The following is a 24,454-nucleotide window of genomic DNA, read 5'->3' on the forward strand; positions in this document are numbered from 1 at the left end:
ACCTACCATCTATAGATTTATGTAGATACACAGCAGTACACAGTTTGACCTGAAATATGTCTACTTTCAGTCTACACATATCTCCGATCTATAGATATATTTTTAAATCAAACAGTGTGCTGTTTTATTGCAAGCCAACCTGACTTGTCATGTATATGTCATATATATGTCACAGTTTGGGTTTTTTTTTTTATTTTGGACAGACATCCATGCTAGCTTGTTTTTTCTTAATTTAAATTTAACTAGCCAACATATATAACAATCAGTTTCAGATGTAGAGTTCAGTAATTCATCAGCTGCATATAACACCCAGTGCTCATCACATCTCCCTAATTCCCATCACCCAGTAACCCCACCCTTCACCCCACTCCTCCCCTCCAGCAACCGTCAGTTTCTTTCCCATAGTTAAGAGTCTCTCATTGTTTGTCTCCCTGATTTCTTCCCATTCCGTTTCTGCTTTCCCCTCCTTTCCCCTACAATCCTCTGCACTATTCTTACATTCCTCATGAGTGAAACCATATATATATAAAACAGCTTCTTTATCCATTTACCTATCAGTGGACACAGGTGTTTCCATGTCTTAGCTATTGTAAATAATGCTGCAGTGAACACGAGGTGTCTATCTCTTCGAGTGTATATCTCTTCGAGTTAGTGTTTTTGGTTTTTGTTTTGTTTTGTTTTTCAGATAAATACCCAAAAGTGGGATTGCAGGATCATAGGGTAATTCTATTTTTAGTTTTTTGAGGAACTTCCATACTGTTTTCCATAGTGGCTGCACTAATTTGCATTCCCACTAACAGTGCACAAGTGTTTCCTTTCATCCACATCTTCACCAACACTTATTATTTCTTGCTTTCTGACAGCCATTCTAACAGCTGTGAGGTGATACTCATTGTAGTTTTGATTTGCATTTCCCTGATGATGAGTGATGCTGCACATCTTTTCAGGTACCTGTTGGCCATCTGTATGTCTTCTTTGGAAAATTTCTATTCAGATCCTCCACCCATTTTTTAACTGGATTTTTTGTTGTTGTTATTGAGTTATAAGAGTTCTTTATACATTTTATCAAATAGATTATTTGCAAATATTTTTCCCATTCAGTAGGTTGGCTTTCCTTTTGCTGATGGTTCTTTTGCTGTGCAGAAGCTTTTTAATGACATGTTCCAGTTATTTACTTTTGTTTTTGATGTCAGATTCAGAAAATCATCACCAGGACCAAAGTCAAGGGGCTTACAGCCTATGTTTTCTTCAAGGAGATTTATGGTTTCAGGTCTTACTTTCAAGTCTTTAATTCATTTTGAGTTACTTTTTGTGTATGGTGTAAGATAGTGGTCAAGTTTCATTCTTTGCATGTGGCTGTCCAATTTTCCTAGCACCGTGTTTTGAAGAGATTGTCTTTTCCTCATTGTATATTCTTGGCTTCTCTGCCATAAATTAATTGACCATATATGTGTGGTTTATTTTGGGGCTCTTTACTCTGTTCCATTGCTCTATTTATCTGCTTTTATGCATACTATTTAATACCATACTATTTTAATAACTATAGCTTTGTAATATAGTTTGAAATCAGGGAGCATGATACTTCCAGGTTTATTCTTCTTTCTCAAGATTGCTTTGGCTATTTGGTTTTTTGTTTTTTTGTAGATTCATACACATTTTAGGATTGTTTGTTCTATTTCTTTAAAAATGCCATGGGAATTTTGATAGGGATTACACTGAATCTGTAGATTTCTTTGTGTAGTATGGACATCTTCTTCAATTTCTTTCATTAATGTCTTATAGTTTTTGATATACAGGTCTTTTACCTCCTTGGTTAAATTTATTCCTAGATATTTCATTCTTTTTGATACACTTATAAATAAGATTTTTTTCTCTTTCTGTTAGTGTACAGAAATGCAACAAATTAGGTCTAATTCTCTAGTGAGGTTTATTATATATTGAAAAGATACTACAATGAAATAAAATTATAAACACATGGTATAATAAATAACTTTTGATGTACATTTTAAAAGACTAGATAAGACCAAAACTACTTGCAGCTGCCACATACTGTATGACAACTGGAATTTTCTTTAATTGGGGAGTGGAGGTAGGGGCAACAAAACCTTTTGAGTGGGAATTAAAGAGATACTACAAACTAACCACTTCTCTCTTAAAAGTGGGAAGAGATAAGGTTCAGAATCCTGATTCAAGGTCATACAGAGGTTTAACAAAAAATACAAGACAAAAACCATGAGTTTGGAACAAGTTCCTAAATGGGCTACCATTTACAGGCACTTTGGAGGGGTGGATAACAACCAAGTTGTAGAAAGGGCATGGCTTTGGAGCTAGAAAATTCTGCACTAAATCCTTAATAGACTCTTAGCAGTAGCCCTGTGAGGACCTTTCCTGCCTAGCTTAGCTCAGTGTCCTTCTAAAAGGTCCTTCCCACCCAGCCTCTATTCATTCGAATTCATCCTCCACAATCCTATCACTATTACTTCCTGAAAACCAAATGTGGTCATAGAGCCCTATGCTTAAAGGTCATGCAAAAGATAAAATACTTAGCAAGGCCCTTATTCTCATAAGGCTCTTGAATCTGATTCAAACCCATTTCTTTAGCCCTGCGGGCCCCCTTCCCTCACTCACTCTGTGCTCTAACTTGATTCCAACTCTGGCATCATCTGAGGCCTTTTACAGCTCAGAATCTCTTTTGTTCCCCTGCCTGGAAGGCCCATTTTATCCTTCTTTATCTGACAAGCTCCTACTCCTCCTCGAAGGCCCAATAAAGAGTCCTCTCCATGAGGAAGTATTCCCTAACTCCTGTAGGCAGTTAGCTACTGTCCCTTGTTATCCAAAGGTCTCATATTTAAATCACATACTGTACTGCATTGAGATGATCAGTTTACTTACTCTGCCCCCTCCTCTATTCCCATGACTTCCCCTTCCTCTCACGGACACCCACAAAACTCAGACTGTGAGTATCTCTAAGGGAGGATTATCTCCAGATCCCCAGTGCCTAGTATCTACCAAGTATCCAATAAATATTTATTCAATAAAAAAGTGAATAAATGAGTGAGTGAATGAATGGCTATTTTGATGGCACCCAGAATAGCTAAAAATCTAAGAAGTTTGATGAATAGGATTTGTGACAATCAAAGGAAGAAGAAAGAGATAAAAGGATGGATGTGATTTCATAAAGTGATAAAAATATATAAGTATATATTACTTAAGAGCTACAAATGCCCATGAATAATAAATACAAATATTATTTATGGGTACAAAGGTAAGTGCATTATTTACCCTAGAGGCTAGAACTACTCTTTCTAAGCCATTACTATCCTGATGGGTCAAAATGTTTTTTTGGCACACACAGTAAGTTATAAAATGTGAACTATGCATCTGTCAAACAGTAACAAAGAACAGTTTAATCCAGTAAGTGGTATCAACTCCTTCTGTGCCCCTATAATCCATTTATCTAAATCCTACTTAGTTGGAGGATTACAGTTCTCATATATCTAAATAGCTCTAAAGTTTAGCCAAATGGTTCATATGTATAGTAAACCACGCTGTACAAATCAGCTATCTGGTTTCACAAAAGAAAGTAAAAGTTTCACATGACATCTTCCTAGAAAGAAAAGGATACAAAGGAAGGAAATTAGAATCATGCCAAACAAGCAATTAAAAAGTGTCCAAAGATAGGTTGTTTTTTTCCCCCCCCCAAGTCCCCAAAAGAAGAACTGGCCAAAAATTCTTAAAGGAAGCAGCCAAAAGAACCACTAAAAACAGACGTGAACTCTCAGTGGAGACTTCAGAGTAACAGGGGAAAGTTTTATGGAAATATACACCAGATCCTCAAACATCTACATTAAAAAAGAACACTAGAATAGTAATTTTTTAAAAAGTGGTGGTGGTACAGGTGGCTGAATGTTCCACAAAATAATTCAAATATAAATTACGAAGAACATTCTTACCATAAGTTCTCATCAAATAAGAAAAGAAATAGGAATTTAACTAATACCCCTCTGTAAAATAACTAGAATTTATTTACTGAAATAAACATATTTATTTGAAATAAATACAAATATCCCTTAGATTTGGGGAAAACTCTTGCTAATCTTTGACCTAACAGTTGTTATATATCAGTGAGGATGAGGAGTGGACAAAACAAACATTAGTATTCACTGAGGCTTAAAGAAATTAGAAATGAGAAACCTAACTGAACCAGAGTCACAGGGATATGAAACCTGCTTCCCCTGTTCTTATGATATAGAGGATATTTCTTTGTGGAAAAGTTAGATCCTGATCTCAATTCACAATGGTGTACCAAATTATATTTGTCATAATAATGCATGTTTATGACCTATGGTAGTCATAACTGAATTTCGGCTTAAATTTTCTGACAAAATCACCTACTTACCCTGAGCAGAAGAAAGAAGGCTGCCTGTTGAGAGTTATTTCTAGTTTACACTTCACTGTTGCCATTATTACATTTGAACATATTGTAAATCAGTGGCAGACTGCAAACTAGCCACTAAATTAATTCTTAATTTGTTAACTCCATTAGCCAAAAGATAAGACCAACTTCTAGCATCACCTACGTAATACAAATTTATCTGAAACGTGTAAAATGATCATATCTGCATGTGTAAAATAATCATATCATACAAATTTATCTGAAATGTGTAAAATAATCATATCTACATATCTAAGGAAAAAGCCCCAAAACTGCAAGTGATATCAAATGAAACATAAATTTCCAAACAACACCAATAAGTAAACGATTCCACAGGAAAGCTTATATTCAGTGATATTGGACTTCTATGTCCTTTCTGGAAATGAATGCTAGCGATTTCTATATTATCTTTACTTTACAATATTCAGGTTCTGACCTGCTGTTCCTAGAAAAAAGCAAAACTAAGAAAGCTAACATTCTTTAAATTTTTCAATATTTTATGGCTTTATCTGTTAAAATACTGAGCTTGAAATTATGTGGGCTCTGAGTAAGAGATGTATGAATCAGCAAGTAAAGTTACAAAATGTATCTTACTGTTTCTACGTTAATGGTTAGAGCATGGACTCCACCATTATGCCTGAGCTCAAATCCCACATCTGCCACTTACCAGCTCTGTGACCTTGACCAAGTTACTTAACCTCTCTGTCCTCAGTTTTCCAAACAGTAAGACAAATAGAACTAATAATAGTACCTCCCTCACAGAGCTGGAGTTAGACCAGTTAATAAATAATAATAAATAAACCAGCTGCAGGGGTCAGAAAAGGAATCTCTATGGAGGTGTCTGCTGTTGTTATTAAAATCCATGAAAGAAGCTGAGGAAGGTGTGACACGGATTTCATCTTATCTAAAGTTTTCTTTTAAAAATATCTGAATGAAGGGGTGCCTGGGTGGCTCAGTGGGTTAAAGCCTCTGCCTTCCGCTCAGGTCATGTTCCCAGAGTTCTGGGATTGAGCCCGGGGCTCTGCTCAGCGGGGAGCCGCTTCCTCCTCTCTCTCTCTCTGCCTGCCTCTCTGCTTACTTGTGATCTCTATCTGTCAAATAAATAAATAAAATCTTTAAAAAAAAAAAAAACCTGAAAGAATAAAATACCTTTTTCTCCCTTCAAAACTCTCACAGCCCTAATGATCTTAACTTTTCTCGAAATTCTATGATAACTTGGATGATAAATATTTCCTAAAATGAAAAGCCACATCGATTTTCATCTCTTTCCTAATTGTGCTAACTTTAAGGGCATTCTGGAATTTGGAGCATTTGGCAAGTAAATAAAATTGTAAGTTAGTCTCAGACTATAATTATTAAAATTCTCAGTTATTCTTTCTCCCATTGTCTTCAGTTTACCCTGTTGCTAAAATGGGGGTATAAAATGGTCCCTAATGCCCTCCTACAGCAGAAGTTGATGACTGAACAACAATACTACCTTTATCACTTCCATAATAATAGAACACTGTTTTACTGAGAGCACACCAGCGTTTCTGCCATTCAAATCCCAGGAAGCTGTGATCTACAATAAAGGAGGAAAAGGAACAGATAACACACATTACACATATAGCATATGTAACGTCATTTCCTTATTATAAAAGGAAAAGTTTGTTGACCTGATTTCTAAGATTTCTGCTAGCTCTAAAATTCTATGACTAATTCACTTGTATCTTCTTCTCCAAGAGACAAACAAAAACAAAGTTAAAAGGAATAAAGTGATGCAGAGATAGGACTGTTACACTTGGGGCGAACACACTTTCCTGACAGGGACTGTCCAAAGGACATGTGATGACACAGCTTTGAGACAACGGATTCATCTGAGTCTCATTTTTTCATCTGTTATAAAAGGGCCGGGGTGGGAGGGGGGGTGAGGAGTTGACCTAAACTACTTCTATTATCTCTTTCAGCTTTAAAATTCATCTAAGAAAACCAAGCAACTAAGAAATGGAATATAAACAGAAATGCCCAAAGGGACTACTCGTGAGAAAAGCAAAATGGTAATGAAGAGGCTTCCTGCTTTCTGTTTCCCATACAGTAACACCACCTCTATATTTCATTTCCATTATATATTGGTGCTGAAAGAGTGAGGCCATATGGTCAATTCCCGATTATCACAGCCAATGGAGAGGAACACTGAATGGATAACAGAAAATGGCAGACAATATGCCAGGCTTGATCAGAACCACAGCAGACATGGCGTCCACCAGGTCAGGCGCAGGGTAACCTGCTGCTCAGCCGGAAGGGAGAACAGTGAGAAATCCCATCCTTGAGAATACTGTCATGGCCCGCGGCCTTCCTCTAAGGGGCAGGAAGCAGCGCCTGAGTCATTCACAAATAACCAAGACTGGCAACTAAACAAACACCTGACCAAATGTTTTGTTAATCAAAAATTAGGAGCTAAAAACTATATTTTGTGGTTGGGATAATGTTATTCTGATTTTCCTACAGTTTTAAAACTCTTCAATCCCCTAAAGAACATATTGCCTCCATATGTATACTGCATACATGTTTTATATAAGGATAAAGCCATTTTTAGATTTTTCAGTAGAATCTTACAGTTTACCTTTTCTGCGTTTTTCAAGGTAGCCAGCCTTTAAAACAAAAGGAAGGTCCTGCGCTGCAATTGGAGGAAACTGGTTTCCTGTGGGAAGTAGAGGAGGAAAAAGAACTAGTGAGTAATCCGTCTTTGAAAAACCAAGCACCAGATCTCATTAGGTTCAGTGTACTCACAGTCACCTAAATTAATTAAATTCAAATCTATTAGCTTTGTTTCGGATCCATTCCATAAGCTTGTCTCTCTCCTGTAAATCTCTAGAGGAAAAAAGTGTTCTGAATTCCTGTATCTTAATATGTTATAATCCCCCCAAACAGTAATATTATGTAACCGGATGGTGTCTGCAGGCCAATACTTTATGATCTACATTCTCCAGGGGAAAGATCAGGGAACTATTATCAATAAATGCCATAAATCCCTGAGAGAGAAGTTAGGAATTTCAAATAAATCCACATAAAGTTTCTTTCCATTTATATTAACTCTTCAAGAATTTTAAAGCTTATTGACTCTTAACCTGCATATTTTTTTTTTAGATTTTTATTTTTTTTTTATTTATTTATTTTACAGAAAGAGGGAAATCACAAATAGACAGAGAGGCAGGCAGAGAGAGAGAGGGGGAAGCAAGCTCCCTGCTGAGCAGAGAGCCCAATGTGGGGCTCGATCCCAGGACCCTGAGACCATGACCTGAGCAGAAGGCAGAGGCTTAACCCACTGAGCCACCCAGGCGCCCCTTAACCTACATATTTCTATTCCTACCAAGTAAAACATAAAACAATTTTTTTCCCAAGAAAATCAAATGCTAAAATTTGTTTCTCTTGGGAGCTCAGCAAATACAGAGAAACCTTGTAGACATTCAACTGAATGCTTTAGGTTTTTCTAGGACATTTGAGAGTCCAAAATTAGGTAAAACAATCTAATAGAGGGATGCCTGGGTTGCTCAGTCAGTTAAGCACCCAACTCTTGATTTCGGCTCAGGTCATGATCTTGAAGTCTTGAAACTGAGCCCCGTGTTGGGTTCTATACTCAGCGCAGAGTCTGCTTGTCTCTCTCCTCCTACCCTTCCCCCAGCTTGTGAGTGCCCTCCCTCTCTCAAATAAATAAATAAAATCCTTAAAAAAAAAAAGCCAGTAGAATGATCATAAACAAATACTAGATACCTACAAAAAATTGGAAGGTTAAGGCAAAAGTTAAGTGAATTAGAAATCATATATTCACGGTCATGAATAATAGATTATTCAGTAATTTCCCAAGTGTTCAATATTTTTAGAAATGTCATTAGAACTACAGCAGAGTTATCTCAGCATTTTACTGGAACTCTAACAAGTGAAAACAACCAATCTAATGAAAATTTTTGTGGAATATACCCAATGGAAATAGCATTGATATAGTTTGTCATTTTTTTTAAAAAGTATTTTGATAAAATTTTTATTATACACAAATTCATCATAGAATTACCAGATAAGTTGTTTTAATAAAATTATAGGAATCACAGTAATTATAAAATCACAGATATTTTTCCTTAATAAAGTTTAAAAGTAAAGCACCAATTTCAGTTCCATGGTGGATCAATTTTACTCAATAAACAAAACAATATTATTAAAGTATATTTTAAATAGCACACTGATATTGAAACATATATAAAATTTTAGAGAGAGCCAATATGAGCATTTGACTAGTTGATGAGTAAATGTATCCATGTTTCTTTTTTCAGAATAAATTTGATCCTACAAAGGTTAAAAATTTTGCACATAAAATATTCTCTTATAATATTTTGTATTTAATATTTTGTACACACGTTGGTATTTCATGCACTTTAATTTTGTATAAAGATAGAGAATGCTTTCTGTTTTGTTTCCTGTATCTTTTTAGATCATGTCCAGTATCCTGCAGACATTTCTGGCTGTCTGAAGGGTACGCTGAGTACTTAGCTTTAGGAAACAGTCTATAAATGAGCTTCAGTTCCCAGACCTATTACTGGCTCAGAACTCATTATTCCACAAGTACAATTTAATTATATTTTACTTAACATTTGTACAAAGTTAGATGCCATTTTCTCTGTTTCTAGAGAATATATAATAGATACAAAGACACAGAGTTGCCAACACATTTTTTTTTTATTCTAAAAAATTTTAAGTACAAAAATTCACTAGTATACCTGGAAACTGAAAGCAAGCATTCGTTGTGTCCTAGCAAGGCAGAGAAACCTAAACTTAACTGGGGTATAAATATAAAATAAAATGGTTTTGTGCTACAGCAGGTACCTAGACGCTGAGTCTGACACTGATACTGACTTTAAGATGCATGGTATAGGTTACAGAAGTCTGTGATGACATCTCAGTACCGCAAATCTGTGACTTTCCTTAGGTCATTAAGCCTCGTCAGGTATCAACTTCCTCTTCTAAAACATGAAAAACTTAGGTCATCTCTAAGGCCCTCCCAATCCTAGGATTCTATGAAACATAGCCACAGTCCCGTTTTTCTTGTACTTTCAGTAACAAATGGCCAAGGTCCAAGATGGATTCAATTTTCAAAGATATCAAATGGGGAATCTATGCACAACGTATTTTTGGTAGAGCAACTGGTAACTTCCTTCAGATCTAGCAAAGAACTGCCTTCTATCCTTTCAAAGGTTGATTCCTAGCTAGAATCTTGGCCTAAAAGATCTGTGAAAGAAATATACAAATGAATTATTTCTCATATCCTAATAATTCTCCCCTCCACATGGAAAATTTAGAATTTCAAATCTTTTATTGTTTTTTTACTGGCAAAAATTATTATGAATTCCATGGGTATATCAAACAACAATAACCTTTTAAGAAAATAATCACTACAGTAACTAAAAGATTACTAGTAATGTTAGCTTAGAATACTCCTTTCACAGAGCTTATCTTCTCACTTCCCATTATTACTCTTTTCAGAAAGGACTGATCAATGACATGCTAGTACTGGTGATCTCTAAGGCTAATATAACATCTCCTTTAAAAAAAAAAATTTGTTCATACCATGCTTAGAGACAAAAATGGTCAGTTTCCTATTAGTGGGACCACAGAATTCCCAGGGGAATGAAGCCTTGCAGACAAGGCTGTAAAGACTGATACAGTGACTCATGTGATGAAACTGGGGCCAAAAGCAGAGGTTGCAACTCAGAGGTTTACCATCTGTTGGTCTCTCCGCCCCTTTGTAAAGTGGCATGTCACTCTGAAAGCCACCAAGCAAAAACTGAATAACCATTAGGGTAATTTGAATTTGCCTTTATTAACTCTACTTCTTGAAATGGAAATTTCAACAGCCCCATGAGAGTTCTACCATGTCTTTAATAGATCTATCTGAAACCAAAGAAGAGAACAGTGATACGCATGTAGGAAATGCTTCACGAATATGACCCAAAAGATACTTAAGGCTCTGCTGAGTCCAATCAAAAGCTTCTATGTTATATCAAAAAAACATATACATATATAATTGTGGCTGCTATTAATTTTCTTGGTAATCTACCAAAATATGCAAAATTTAAATGGGATTCATAGAATAATTAAGGAAATAATTAAGAATCAGAATTCAGAAAAATATGAAATCAAGTGTGTGTTCATCAATATCCACTAAAATAATAGTCAAAAAGTCACAGATCAAAAGTATGTGGATTATATTATCCATAGAGTTATTATCTTTCCCATTCACTTACAACTGCTTCTTTTACTTTGGAGTACAAATCAGAATTTGAACTACCTAAGTACATGTCTGAAGACTGCTTTTTTAGATAAATTTCTAATATAGGAGCGCTATCCCTAGCTCATAAAATTAGGTGTAAAGAAAATCTCTTTAAGATTTCAGATTCTTGGGGCACCTGGGTGGCTCAGTGGGTTAAAGCCTCTGCCTTCGGCCCAGGTCATGATCCCAGGGTCCTGGGATCGAGCCCCACATCAGGCTCTCTGCTCAGCAGGGAGCCTGCTTCCTCCTCTCTCTCTCTCTGCCTGCCTCTCTGCCTGCTTGTGATCTCTATCTATCAAATAAATAAATAAAATCTTTAAAAAAAAAAAAAAAAGATTTCAGATTCTTTGGACTAATTTTTTAGATCACAAGATACGACATTTTTATAACATATTAAAATTCTTTCTAATGGAATTAAAAAATGTTTTATCTAAAAATTTCAGAGTTACTGATTTGTGGAAACCCTTGTAAGACTCCTTCCTATTTATAAGGATGAAAGCATATCAATATATTGAATAAGACTGATGATTCACAGACCTGTACCCCTGAAACAAGTAATACATTACATGTTAATAAAAAGAAAAAAGAATCAGTCATTTAAAAATAAGGCTCAATATGAGAAATTTCACGCTACAAAAAAGACTATTATTTCATATAATATTTTTATGGGCACCCTTTATGCTTTTATATTTTGGTAAATGCTATTTTTTAAATAATATATAATTAGATTTCACAGAAAGATTTTATTTCTTACTTTTAAATAGAGATGGTATTTCTTAGTATTGTTTTTTATTTTTTTATTTTTTAAATAATCTCTACACCCAGTGTGGGGCTCAAATAAGATCAAGCATCTCATGCTCTAGGCACTGAGCCAGCCAGGTATTCCAAATGTTACAGAAGGATTTTAAATCAAATTTGATCTCCTATATAGAGTAACTTCTCAGCTACTCTGTGTCTGCCTATATTGTTTTTGTTTGTTGCCTTGATTTGGTTTGTTTTCATGGTTTAAAACAAAGCGAATTTATTGTCTCATAGCCCTGGAAGTCATAAGTCCAAAAAGCATCTCCCTGGGCTAAAATCAAGATGTCAGCAGAGCTGTGTTCCTTCTAGAGGCTCTAAACAAGAATTATTTCCTTGTCTTTCCAGCACCCAAAGTCTGAGCTGTTTCACTGGCTATTGCCCCCCCTTCTACCTTCAAAGCCAGCAATGGCTAGTTGAGTCTTTTCTCAGGATGCCCTCTCTGGTTCTTTTGTCTCCTTCTTAAGGGTTCTTGTGTTTACTTTGGGCCCACCTGGATAATCTCCTTATTTTAAGGTCAGCTGCCTGGCACCCTTATTCCACCTGCAAACTTAATTCCCGCTTGCCAGGTAACAATTTATTTGCAGGCTCCAAAATAGGAATGTGGACTTCTTTGGGGGCAAAAAAATTAAATTCAAGGGGAAAAAAAAAACACCTTTTATAAAGCCCGTGATATACAAATACTTTGAGAAAAGTATTCAGCCTATTACCAAAGGCAAAGGAGATACAAGCTTAAAATGGAAATACTTTTTACTTCAGTTAAAAATAAAATTGCAAATATATCACAATTTTCACAGATACCCTAAATAATATAAAACATATACAATTGTGAACTGAATTTTAATTTAATGTTCATCTTTAATTTAATGTTCATCTTTAACACAAAAAGGTGCCCCCAATCCGATTTTGCATCTTAGAATTGTGGGTAAAACCCTGGGTCTTGGATTCAAATTGCAGCTTATCCACTAGGTCTGTGATGGAAACAAGTTACTTACTTTCATTAACTTTACTTTTCAAATCCTTGAATATAACTAATAATGAAGAATTATAATTCATTATAATTATAATGCAGATTTAGTAGGGTAGTACTTAATTAAGATTAAGAAATGTTAGTTCTTATTATTACTACGACAATTCAAATTTGCCAAGTCCAGTGTTCCATACACAAGAAAATAAAAATGCTGAAAAAATAAATGACTACAATAAAACTTGGAAGCCAAATATCTTTTAATAATGCAAATTCCTTTCCAGCTATAGATATTTGGCAAAAAAAAAAAGTCTGATTCATGAAAAAAATATTTGATGGTACTATACATAGTAAAGATTAGTAAAATGAAAAGGAACACTCTTAATTAATTTATTAAATAAATATTTACTAGTTTATATTATGTGCCAGGCCCTTTTCTAAATATCACCTAAAGTAGAGAGCCACGAAAAATAAACTCAAGCTATTGAAAATTTGTTGAAAGCATTTAAAAAAAAATTCAAATAACTTATGTATAAAATTTAATGAATAATAATAATTGATCTTCCTCCTTCCATACCTGTAGTACCTCTGTATGAAACACAAGCTTTTCATATCCATAGACTATAAGATCTAAGCATTCTTTTTTAAAAGCATTATAGTTTAAATAACAAATATATATATAAACAAAAATTAGTATGCTTCGATAAGGTAATAAAAACTGCAACAGCTAACATTTATTAAACCTTTACCACTAGTTAAACATGATACAATTCATTATCTTATTTCCCTCTCACACAGCCCTAACAGGTAAGCATTATTAGTAGCATATTACCAAAGGCAAAAAAAGGTCACACAGAGTAAGTGGTGGAACCAGGAGCCCCATATCTGTCCAACAAAGCCCATTCTTGAAATGCTATGTACCATCATTGAAGAAATAAATGAATGCCATCTACAGAAACTAAAAGACAACAATATTGAATTACTACTCTATGGCATTAATCATAATTATTTAAAATTAATTCCTTAACAGCAGAATGATATATTTAAAATATTTAATTTAAAATTTAAAATTCTAGGATGTTTCACTTTCTACAAGACTTTAGAGAAGTCAATTTTGCTTCCTAAACACATCTTTTAAAGGACTTCCATTTCAGTTTAAACACACACACACAAACACGCAACAAATTAATAAAGGGAAAACAGATATTTATGGAAGGAAAAGGAGGCTCTTTATACATGAAGCTTCCTCTAGCAAATTACATAAAAATAAGAAATGAGTATAATTTAGACTGAAATATTTAGCTCCTTTCCATTCAGCTACATTTTATTTTCCCATAAGTTGTAGGGTAAATTTTTTTGCAACCTGTTTTATGTTGTGAGCTTTAAATTTTTATGATTATTTTCAGAATATGAGCATTTTTCTAATTTGAAATACTCTAAGTCCATTTTTATTCATTTATTTTTCCTACTTTGTGTACAGAAAAGTAGAAGCATAAATAATATAAGATCATATTTTAAGTGTGTGAAATAGGAGTATGCAGAGTTAGAATGTCTTCCAAATCACACAATATAATAAGGCATATGTTTTTGTTTTACCTTGAAGACAGAGAACACATATATAAATAACTGTCATTCTATTCCCACCTCCCAGAAGAATATTAGTGAGGAGTGGTTAAAATAAAAGACAAATATCTAGTAAGAAAACTATCAAATATGAAATTATTCTGAACTAAGATTCTACTTATGACCCTATTCTGATTATTTGATTACCAAAATGGGCTTGATTACTAACCTAAATACATTCCCAAACATTCATCATGCTTTAGCATTTATTACCTATTTTTATTTAAGAAAACAACTCTATAATTTTTATTTAAATCAAAAAGCCTTTGGCATTTCACCTCTTCTGTCAAAGTGCTAAAGTATCCTCTTAAAACACATGGGTATTCTCTATCTTTCCTTCCTTTCTCTCTCTCCCTCTCTCTCTCTTTCTCCCTCTCACACACACAATTTATCTTCCTTCTGTCTAAAACAGGTCTTTGCACAGGCCTCTTTTTTCACTACAGGTATGAAATTAACAATTCTTATCTATTATTATTATTTTTCATTTAGTAATACACTGCTTCATTCCCCCCCCAAAAAAGCATCTTATAGGCATATGTACAGATACATTTGGTATGGAAATTAAAACAAATAAAATTGTGCATATATAGAGAGAAAGCAAATATCTGAATCTAAAATATGTTAATGCAGGGCACCTGGGTGACAAAGTCATTAAGCATCTGCCTTTGGCTCAGGTCATGATCCAGGGTCCTGGGATCGAGCTGCTCATCAGGCTCCCTGATCATCAGGAAGCCTCCTTCTCCCTCTTCCATTCCCCCTGCTTGTATTCCCTCTCTCACTGTTTCTTTCTCTGTCAAATAAATAAATAAAATCTTTAAAAAATAAAAATTTTTTTTAAATGTTAATGTTAAGTTTCTGTTGAAAAATCTCCTGCTAACCTTATGGGTTTTTCCCTTGTAAGTTAATGACTTAAGAAAATCTAAATGAAGGATGTAATAGGAATTATCTGTACTATTCTTGAAACTTTTAAATACATGACATTATTTCAAATTTTAAGAAATAAAAGTAATCAATCAAGGCAAAACTAGGAGTCAGGGTAGAACACAAAACAAGCTGGAACTACAAAGTTATTTATACTTAGCAGGAGTGGGCCAAAAATTCAGTTATAAGCTTTATGACAATCAACATGAAGGAAGAAATAATAAATTATGTAATTCATTACCCATAAGATAAATGCAGATCATTGCTCAGGGAGGAATATATAACAACTATTCCTGGTTCCTGGTACTGAAATGAAAACAAAATCTTTTGTTTTCATGTGTTCTCAATGTCCTCCATAACATTGTTACAGTAAGTAAAATAAAAATTTCACAGGACTGCTCTGTATAATGTCACTCATGTCAAGCCAACAGAACAATACCAAAGCAAAATTTACTAAAAGTAATTCTACAGAGCACAAAACCTAGTAGCCCAAGTATACAGCTCCCAAACAGCTTTGTTAAACTCAAGGATAAGACCACAGATTACCTACAGGAATAGACACCTTGCACATTTTCAGATAATTCTTCCAAAATACTTTTTGTCTTGGTCAAACTTGTGGTAAATATTAAATCCCAAGCAGAAGATATGATCCCTGCAAGAAACCAACACAGCTATCTTATGTTACTGCTTCTGGGCCGATATCCCTTAACAATCACCCAAACTGGGGGTAATGTTGAGAGGCTCTTATTTATAAATTTATATATAAATTTATAAAGTATAATAGCTTTACAGGGACATATGTTTGGACCAACATCAGCTTAACACAAAACAAATCAGCAATTGCTTATAAAATTTCTAACTCAGTGCCAGAATAATTCTAGCTTGCAAAAAGTTTAAACATATGCCTATTTCACATAAACAAAACATCCAAAGAACAACACGGTATTAAGAATGATAAAATGCCCAAGTCTACCTTCAGTATGAACTGGTAATAATATGTACACCTGGGTAACCAAAAGAACTAGAAAGCATTGTTATGTATGTAACAGAGTAAATTACTAAAGAACACATATTAAAACTTCAATATTAGAAGAGTTGATGTATCGCTTTTTTTTCCTAGTGTCTGAAAATAAAAGCACACGGCATGCTAATCCTCTTTCTAATTCTTAGCTTCAGAGGGAAGTAACTGTTAAAGCCACACATGAGACTGGCCAGGGAAACAAACACTCATGTGGCACCACCTACAATAATAGGCTAACATCACGTATTCCTAAATTTCTCTTTTTCACTAGACTTTGAGCAAGGGATCATAAGACCGTGCTTCTCAAACTTAAGTGTGCATCAACATCACCAAGAATACTTCTTTAAAATGCTGAAGTACAATTTTGAAGTAAAACACCCACACTGCTCTTAGTGGTATGCATTTAAAACTTCATTTCATACTGGTTTTATAAGATTTTAAAAATATGCTCTAAGATAATGGTTTTTTTTTAAGTGTGTGTGTGTATGTGTGTGTTTGTGTGTGTTTAAGATTATATTTATTTGCCAGAGAGAAAGGGAGAGCGAGAAAGCACGAGTGGCACGTAGAGGGAGAAGCAGGCTCCCCGCTGAGCAAGGAGCCCGATGTGGGACTTGATCCCAGGACCTTGGGATCATGAACTGAGCCGAAGGCAAATGCTCAACCAACTGAGCCACCTAGGTATCCCTAAAATAATGTTTAATGCAAAATCAAAAGAATGTCAGTAAGTCAATAAAATACAGTTCTGCACTGAAAACAGAAGGGAAATGTCAGACACATGAATGACTATGAGGAAGGTGACTCTTATTTATAGAATATCTAGTTGCTGAATCATTAAAATAATTTTATAAAAATTTAATACCTCTTCCAGCATAGCTGGCATGGTCCCCCACTGATGACAAGCAGGGGAAGAAGGAACTGACAAGGAAACTGAGAGAGAGGCAAGAAAGCAGGAAAGGGCCATCACAACCGGGAGCGAAGAGGTCATCCTCCTTTCTGCTCCTTATAACACTCCAATCTAGTGAACTTGTTAACAGCCAACATAAGGTAATAATTACAATAAAAAGGAGAAACAGAAATTGGAACAGAACAAACAGTATAAAAAGTACCCATTTTGAGGCACGTGATTTCAACGTATTTTTCAAAAACATATCCATGATGTAAAAAAATCAACTGCCAAATACAGAAACTGATATTTACCCTGAATTAGACAGACATCATAAGGCAATCCAGGAATCTCCTCCCTGTGTGCATTCTCCCAGCCCCGAGTCCACAGGCTGACACAGCCCCACTGTCCTTGGTCTCCTTTCCTCCAATTAAGAGTCGTCATTACCAGAACAATTTCACCAGTGAAGCTAAACTTTTTGACTCATTAAAAATGTCAAATTTAAAAAAAATGTCAAATTAAAACTTCGAAAAGGAACCTCATGGAATAAAATGTGTGCTGGCAACACGCAATAGCTGGTGCGACTTCATGTAGAACAGACCGGCCCAACCACCCACAGCACCAGCCTAAGGCAGGTGGGCTATGGTCTCTCACTGCAATAACGCTGCCAGTAGTTACCTCAGGGGTGTGTAAGACCGTAAAACAGCCAGACTCTGGATCTGTAGTCTGTTCACGAACATTTGAAACATACAAGGACCTCTTAAAAACATGGGAAAAGACTTAAAATCCAAAAAATATAATCCCACTTCCAATTCCATATGAATAAATGCTATGAGACAACTTATTCAAAATCAATGCAGATATGGTAGGCTTTTAGGATAAGATATTCCATTACACGTTTTCTACAAATTCAGGCTGTAATTAAATCATGGATGAATAGACCATGATGTATATTCTCACCACAAAAATATTTCTACATACATAATGTTACATCGATCTTCCCAATAATGAGATCATAGTTATTAAACAAATCACCGAATTCAATTAAGTACCCTTCATCTGGATATCCTCAAGTCTCATGCAAGACTCCAAGTTGTAATGTATTTTTTTAATATCAAAATACATTAAATTAAAGAAAAGAAATAATTCTTGGGGGTGCCTGGCTGGCTCAGTTGGTAGAGCATAAAACTCTTGATCTCAGGGTTGTGAGTTCAAGCTCCATGTTGGGCATAGAGCCTACTTAAAAAAAAAAAAAAAAAAAAAAAAAGAACTCTTATAAATTCCTCACAGGGCACCGGGGTGACTCAGTGGGTTGAGCCGCTGCCTCGGCGCAGGTCATGATCTCAGGGTGCTGGGATAGAGTCCCACATCTGGCTCTCTGCTCAGCAGGGAGCCTGCTTCTCCCTCTCCCTCTGCCTACTAGTGATCTCTCTCTGTCAAATAAATAAATAAAATCTTTAAAAAAAAATCCTCATAGGATGGAAAATTATGGAAATTTGACATTTGGCCCAGTGATCTCTCACCAACCTTTAGAAATCAAGGATGGTATTACAATTCCATACATGGATAAGAATTAGTACAATCATTAATTTGTCAGATGATGACTTTTTCAAGGGGTGGGTAGCAAAAAATATTTGCCTGGATGTCACAACAGACAATTTCCACAAATCAATAAGAAAAAGATAAAGAGGGGCGCCTGCCTGGCTCAGTCTGCTAAGCGTCTGCCTTTGGCTCAGGTCACCATCCTAGGGTCCTGGGACTGAGCTCCACCTCAGGTGCCCTGCTCAGCAGGGAGCCTGCTTCTCACTCTGCCTGTCACTCCCCCTGCTTGTGCACTCTCTCTCTCTCTGTCAAATAAATAAATAAAATCTTTAAAAAAAAAAAAAAGATAAAGGGTTTAACAGACAAACAGGTGAAGAATGTGAACCAGGCGATTCATAGAATAAGTACAAAAGTCAATAAACACAAGAAAAGATCCTGTTTACTAAACTACTGTCTCTCCCTGAGCTCTCCTCACCTTTACTAGAATGTTAAGTTCCGTGAACTCAGAGACTACGCTGTCCTGACCACTCACTGTGTTTCCCCAGTGCCAAATTAGTGCCTGGACACATGGTAAGTGCTCATTAAATTTTGCTGAATGAATAAACTTCACTAAAAACTAAAGAGAACAAAGTAAAACAGGATACTGCTTCTTAACTCTCTAAGATGTAAAAACCAAAAAGATTAATAACACCAAACAGTGGGGAGGATGGAAGAGATGATACTCTCGTGCATTCCTTTTGGGAACGTAACTTCCTACACTCCTGTGCATGAGAATTGGACAGTATCCTAAGAATTCAACTCCCAAGAATCTATCCTACAAAAATCATGCAGCGGTTCATTAATTGTGTATATGCCAAAATAGATTCTGAAACACAATTTATGATTAAAAAAAAAATGGAACATGTCCCGCAAGAGAGACATTATGACACCATTTTAAATAATGCTTATTATTTAAATATGCATATGTGGATCTATGTGTATTCATGTGGAAAAGTATGGACTAAAGTAGAAAGATGATCATGATACTTAAAGTGAAAAACATAAGGTATAAACTAATATGTATAGTGATAGCCCATTTTTAATTTTAAAAATATGATTGATATTCTGCACACACACACATTTGTACAATTCAGGGAAAAAAATGTCTGGAAGGACACATCCAGAACAATTAATAGTTCTTACTTCTAGGGATTTTGGGCAGGGGGAATGGAAGATACAACACTTGATTTGCTACAAGCATGTATTACATTTATAAATTCACACATTAGAATTTTTTAAGTGAAAAAGAAAAAAAAAGAATGTGTACAGGTTATTAATTTAAACTAAATCAATTTATATTACTTAAATCACAGCTAGAAAAGTTTAACCACTAATCTAAAAGACTTAACTAATATGTGTCATTTTATGGTAAAATGATACAGCTTGAAAACAATCCTGTTAACTCAGAAGGTATTACACTTTGAGAATGTTCACATACATGGCTATTTTTCAAATAGGCCAAGTCTTATGTATCTATACAAGCCTTCATTCTGCCTAGAATGTGCTATCCCTCACCTTTCTTCTCTATACCACGCCTGGCCACCCTCACTGCCTAGATAGATAGCTTTCAGTTCATCCTTCCAGATCTAACTCAACTCTAAAAAGCCCTCCCTTTGTGACATAACAAAACATTTGCAAGGAAACAGATTTATTGAAAAAGATTAAAGGAGGGGCCTCTGGGTGGCTCAGTCTGTTAAGCATCTGCCTTTGGCTCAGGTCACTCTCCCCCTGCTTGTGCTCTATCTTGCTCACTCTCTCAAATAAATTTAAAAAAAAAATGTTAAAAAAAAGATTAAAGGAAGATACATGCTCTGATATTAGATCACTTTAATTCTTATCACTGATTTTTTAGTGTTGTAAAAAAGCCACTTGAATGAAACAAAAGTCACTGACTTAATTATCCAGATATTTCTGTGTTTTCTAAAAATCTCAAATTTATTATAGAAATAAAACAAACCAAAGGCTTCAAGACAAACCCTGTTCTGGGGAAAATACTGATGGGTTTTCAGAAGTCCACATGTTCTAAGCATGTTCTAGGTTGGAAAACAAGCATTTATGATTAATTTAATTTTTTTTCCCAAAATGAAATAATCCAAGTTTTTTGATATTACAAAAATAACACAATAATGTGGTTTTTGTTCTGTTCAACTTCAATGCCTTCAAACTGATTCATGTAAAAATATGCACAAAAATAACTGTGCCAGGCCATAACTGGTATTCCTAATTCCACTTGGAAAATGAATTTTACAGCTATCCTATAAACTTCTAAAATCCTGAAGTTTTAATAGATATGCTGACACAATCTTAACCATAACAGTTCTAGCAACTGCTGCTATAATAAATCTGTCAGTTCTGTAATGCCTATGACAAATCCATTAATATGAATGATGTACATTTCACATAGCACACCGCACAGCAACTGCACACGTTATGTCATTTCCATTCTGAGTAGCAAATCAGTAATCAATATTTGTAAAAGCAGCAGCTAATCCTTTGTAAAATCACTGGTTCAGTGATTGAGGAGTTTGCTCAATCTACACAGTTAATCCCTCTTCATCTGCTGAGCCTTCTGTTTATCCCAAGTCCCTCACAGGGCTGCCCATGGCAGATTAATACATCTCCACACGTTAAACATGACCTGACAATTGACACAGGATATTGCTGACAGGATAAGCTCTACAAACACTGGCCTTTTCAAAAGGAAGCTTAAAATTAACATTCAGAAACCCAAAGTTTACAAATAGGCTCTCCAAGACCCCTTCCCAGCTCCCATCACCTGATTTATTGAGCTCACACTCCACAGGAAATATATCCCTATTTTTGGTTTGAAAAGTCTTCTGGCTGATTCCAGAATGCCTACTCATAAGGCATGCCACATGTTAGTAATTTTTAAAGTCAAGGCAAATAGAAGTTCTCTGGCCAGGAAAAGAGGGTCTTAACGTACAGAAGCATTCAGAAAATGCTTATATATGAGGTAGAAGTTCTCTACTAATGGTATTTCAAAGTTCTACACTTGAAGACAATCTCAAGGGGAAAAAAAAAAGCATTTTCATTCTTATAGCTTTGGATGGAAGGAAAGATGCATTTTCATAGTGAAAACTGATTGACAATATTATAAATAAGTGTTCTGCACTAGATGGATGAATATAAAAAATTCCTCTTTAGGAATATATTACATTTTATTTAAAGACCAAACATAAATTTCCTTAACGAAGTAACTGCAATTCTGATAGTCCATGCATCCTTAATTGAGATGACTCGAAGGAAAAGAAAATGCAAATTCATATCAAATTAAAAGTAAAAAGTACAGAGAGAAAAATGATTTCCTAACCCAATATATTGAATGAAATTATGTTTTAAAGATAACATGAACAACTCCTTTACACGTACAACATCTGGTTAACTTGTGTCTAATAAGGTATACAAAACACGCTATCGAGTCTTACACTTTTCATGCCTCTGGAGGGGAAGCAGAGACCACAGAAAGTCTAAGAAAAAACAGCAAGAGAAGATTGGGAAAGAAGGGTCTGACCAGAAGCCAAAAGCATACAGATTTTTGGGAGAGGAATGAATGAGTGGTGAGTAATAATCAGCTGTTTCAGAAAGGCCAAGAAAGAGAAGTACTAGAGATGGTTCACTGAATATAGAAGTTAGGAGGCTACAATCATCTTGTGGAGGTATTGGGGAAGAGGCAATGTGGACAGAAGCCAGTCATCATTAAGGAATGAAACAGAAAAAGCAGAACAAAAAAAAAGATCATTGGCTCTTAAAAAAACAAACAAAGCAAAACAAAACAAAACAACTCAGCAGTGAGAGGAAGAAGAGAGGGAACGACAGCCAGGGAGTAGAGCATTTCCAGTTTATTTTCTAATTCAATATGTGCAGCAATAGTCCCTTTTCATACCAAATTCCACTTTAATGCAACAACTAGTCTTCAAAATACTAAAAGCCGATATTGCAATTTTAAAAATTGGATCGTTTTAAGCCATACTTAATAGTAATACATTCATTTCTAATGTTAAAAAGTGAATTTAATAGGTTAAAAATGATGACTAGCACTTGAAAATTTAGGGTGACATCTGTAATGTAATGCAAAAATGTCTAATGCGGTATATTGCGTATTTTTAAAATGCAATCTTAAAATCTAATAGCTTTTCAGATATTAAGCAAAATAATTTGCTAGTCAGTTGAATTTGCTGTAAGAAGAATTATACACATCACCAAATCTTACAAGACAACCGGTTCTAATTAGCCTTACTGAAAGAAACTCACTCTATGTAGAGTGAATAAAAAGACACCAATCCTAGTTCAATAACATAGGTGATCTGTCCATGTTGAACATATGGCACGTTAGATAAGTAAAGATGTTTGCCAACAGTTAAGAAAAATAAATTTCAAATTCTTTTAACTATAAAAATTACTTAGAGGCTGCAGTAACCAAGGCTATTAGACACCATCTGGAAATAGTGATATTTCTCTAGTACATTGAAATAATGATACTATGAAGTTCAATTTATACGTAACTTTAAAAAACACATCTATTGTACAAACTATATATTTATTCACTGGACTCTTTCAGGCTTACTATTAGTTGTCTTTGAACCTCTTAATGACAGGCCTTAAGTCTATGGGCATAGGATTATTTTAGTGTCCCCTCTCATGCAAACACATACATAAAATGTGTGTGAAGTGCACACACTTACACAATTCCACCCAATAAATCCTAGAAAAAATAACATTTGACTTACTTCTAAAATCACAGCGATGTTTATAACAGCTTATATTTTTAAATATACAGAAATAATTTCTAAGAAACAATAAAAAACACTTTAAAATGAAGGCAAATCAATGTTTCAAAGGAAGGCAATTTATCAAGTTTTTCAAAAGCTTTTCATATTCTTACTTAAGACACCCACGTAACCAAAATCATAAATTTTTAAGTAAATTTGCCAATGTTAACGTGCATAGCCAGGGAACAAAATAATACCCATATAAGATCAAGCATGTTTAACACTAGACTCCTTAACAATAAATTTTAACTGAACTAACTTGCTAGTCAAGATTTAGTAAGGAGGCCTACATCCTATAGGATATAAGGAAGAAGGAGCATTGTGTGTCACTGACCAACTGAAGTTACATGTTCTAAAGAAGATCTTATCCCCAATATGAATAGACATTTTTCCAAAGAAGATATAAAAATATCTAGCTGACACATGAAACAATGCTCAACATCACTCATCATTAGGGAAATACAAATCAAAACTACAATGAAGTATCAATTCACACAAGTCAGAATGGCTAAAAGTAACAACACAGGAAACAACAGATGTTGGCGAGGATGCGGGAAAAGGGGAGCCCCTTATACTGTTGATGGGAATGCAAACTGGTACAGCCACTCTAGAAAACAATATGGAGTTTCCTCAAAAAGTTGAAAATAGAACTACCCTATGACCCAGCAATTGCACTACCAGGTATTTACCCAAAGGATACAAAAATATTGATGTGAAGGGATCCATGCGTCCTGATGCTTACAGCATTATCATCAATAATAGCCAAATTATGGAAACAGCCAAATGTTGGTGAACGGATAGAGAGGCTGTGGTACATATATACAATGGAATATTACTCAGCCATCAAAAAGAATGAAATCTTGCCATTTGCAATGACATGGATGGAGCTAGAGAGGATTATGCTGAGCAAAATCAGTCAGTCAAGAGAAAGAAAAATACCGTATGATTTCTCTCATATGTGGAATTTAAGAAACAAAACAAATGAACATGGAGTGGGGAAGGACGCAAACCAAGAAACAGACTCTTACCTATATAGAACAAACTGATGGTTACTGGAGGGGAGGTCAGTGGGGGAATGGGTGAAATAGGGAATGGGGATTAAGGAGGGCAATTGTTGTGATGACCACTGAGTGTTGT

The 24,454-nt window shown here is 35.0% G+C and overlaps 1 protein-coding gene across 3 annotated transcripts in view; it reads right to left on the reverse strand.

Annotated features, from left to right (window-relative positions):
- The window catches only part of SKAP2 (src kinase associated phosphoprotein 2), a 164,310-nt gene that overhangs the window by 59,653 nt on the left and 80,203 nt on the right, over window positions 1-24,454 (reverse strand). For all 3 annotated transcript variants that reach the window (XM_047694536.1, XM_047694533.1, XM_047694534.1), the window contains exons 5-6: window positions 7,038-7,115; window positions 5,913-5,996 (exon numbers count right to left, since the gene is read on the reverse strand). In XM_047694536.1, the coding sequence (XP_047550492.1) occupies window positions 5,913-5,996; window positions 7,038-7,115 (162 nt within the window). The remainder of the gene's footprint in view (window positions 1-5,912; window positions 5,997-7,037; window positions 7,116-24,454) is intronic.

Source organism: Lutra lutra, chromosome 11 (assembly GCF_902655055.1).
Source record: "Lutra lutra chromosome 11, mLutLut1.2, whole genome shotgun sequence".
NCBI lineage: Eukaryota > Metazoa > Chordata > Mammalia > Carnivora > Mustelidae > Lutra > Lutra lutra.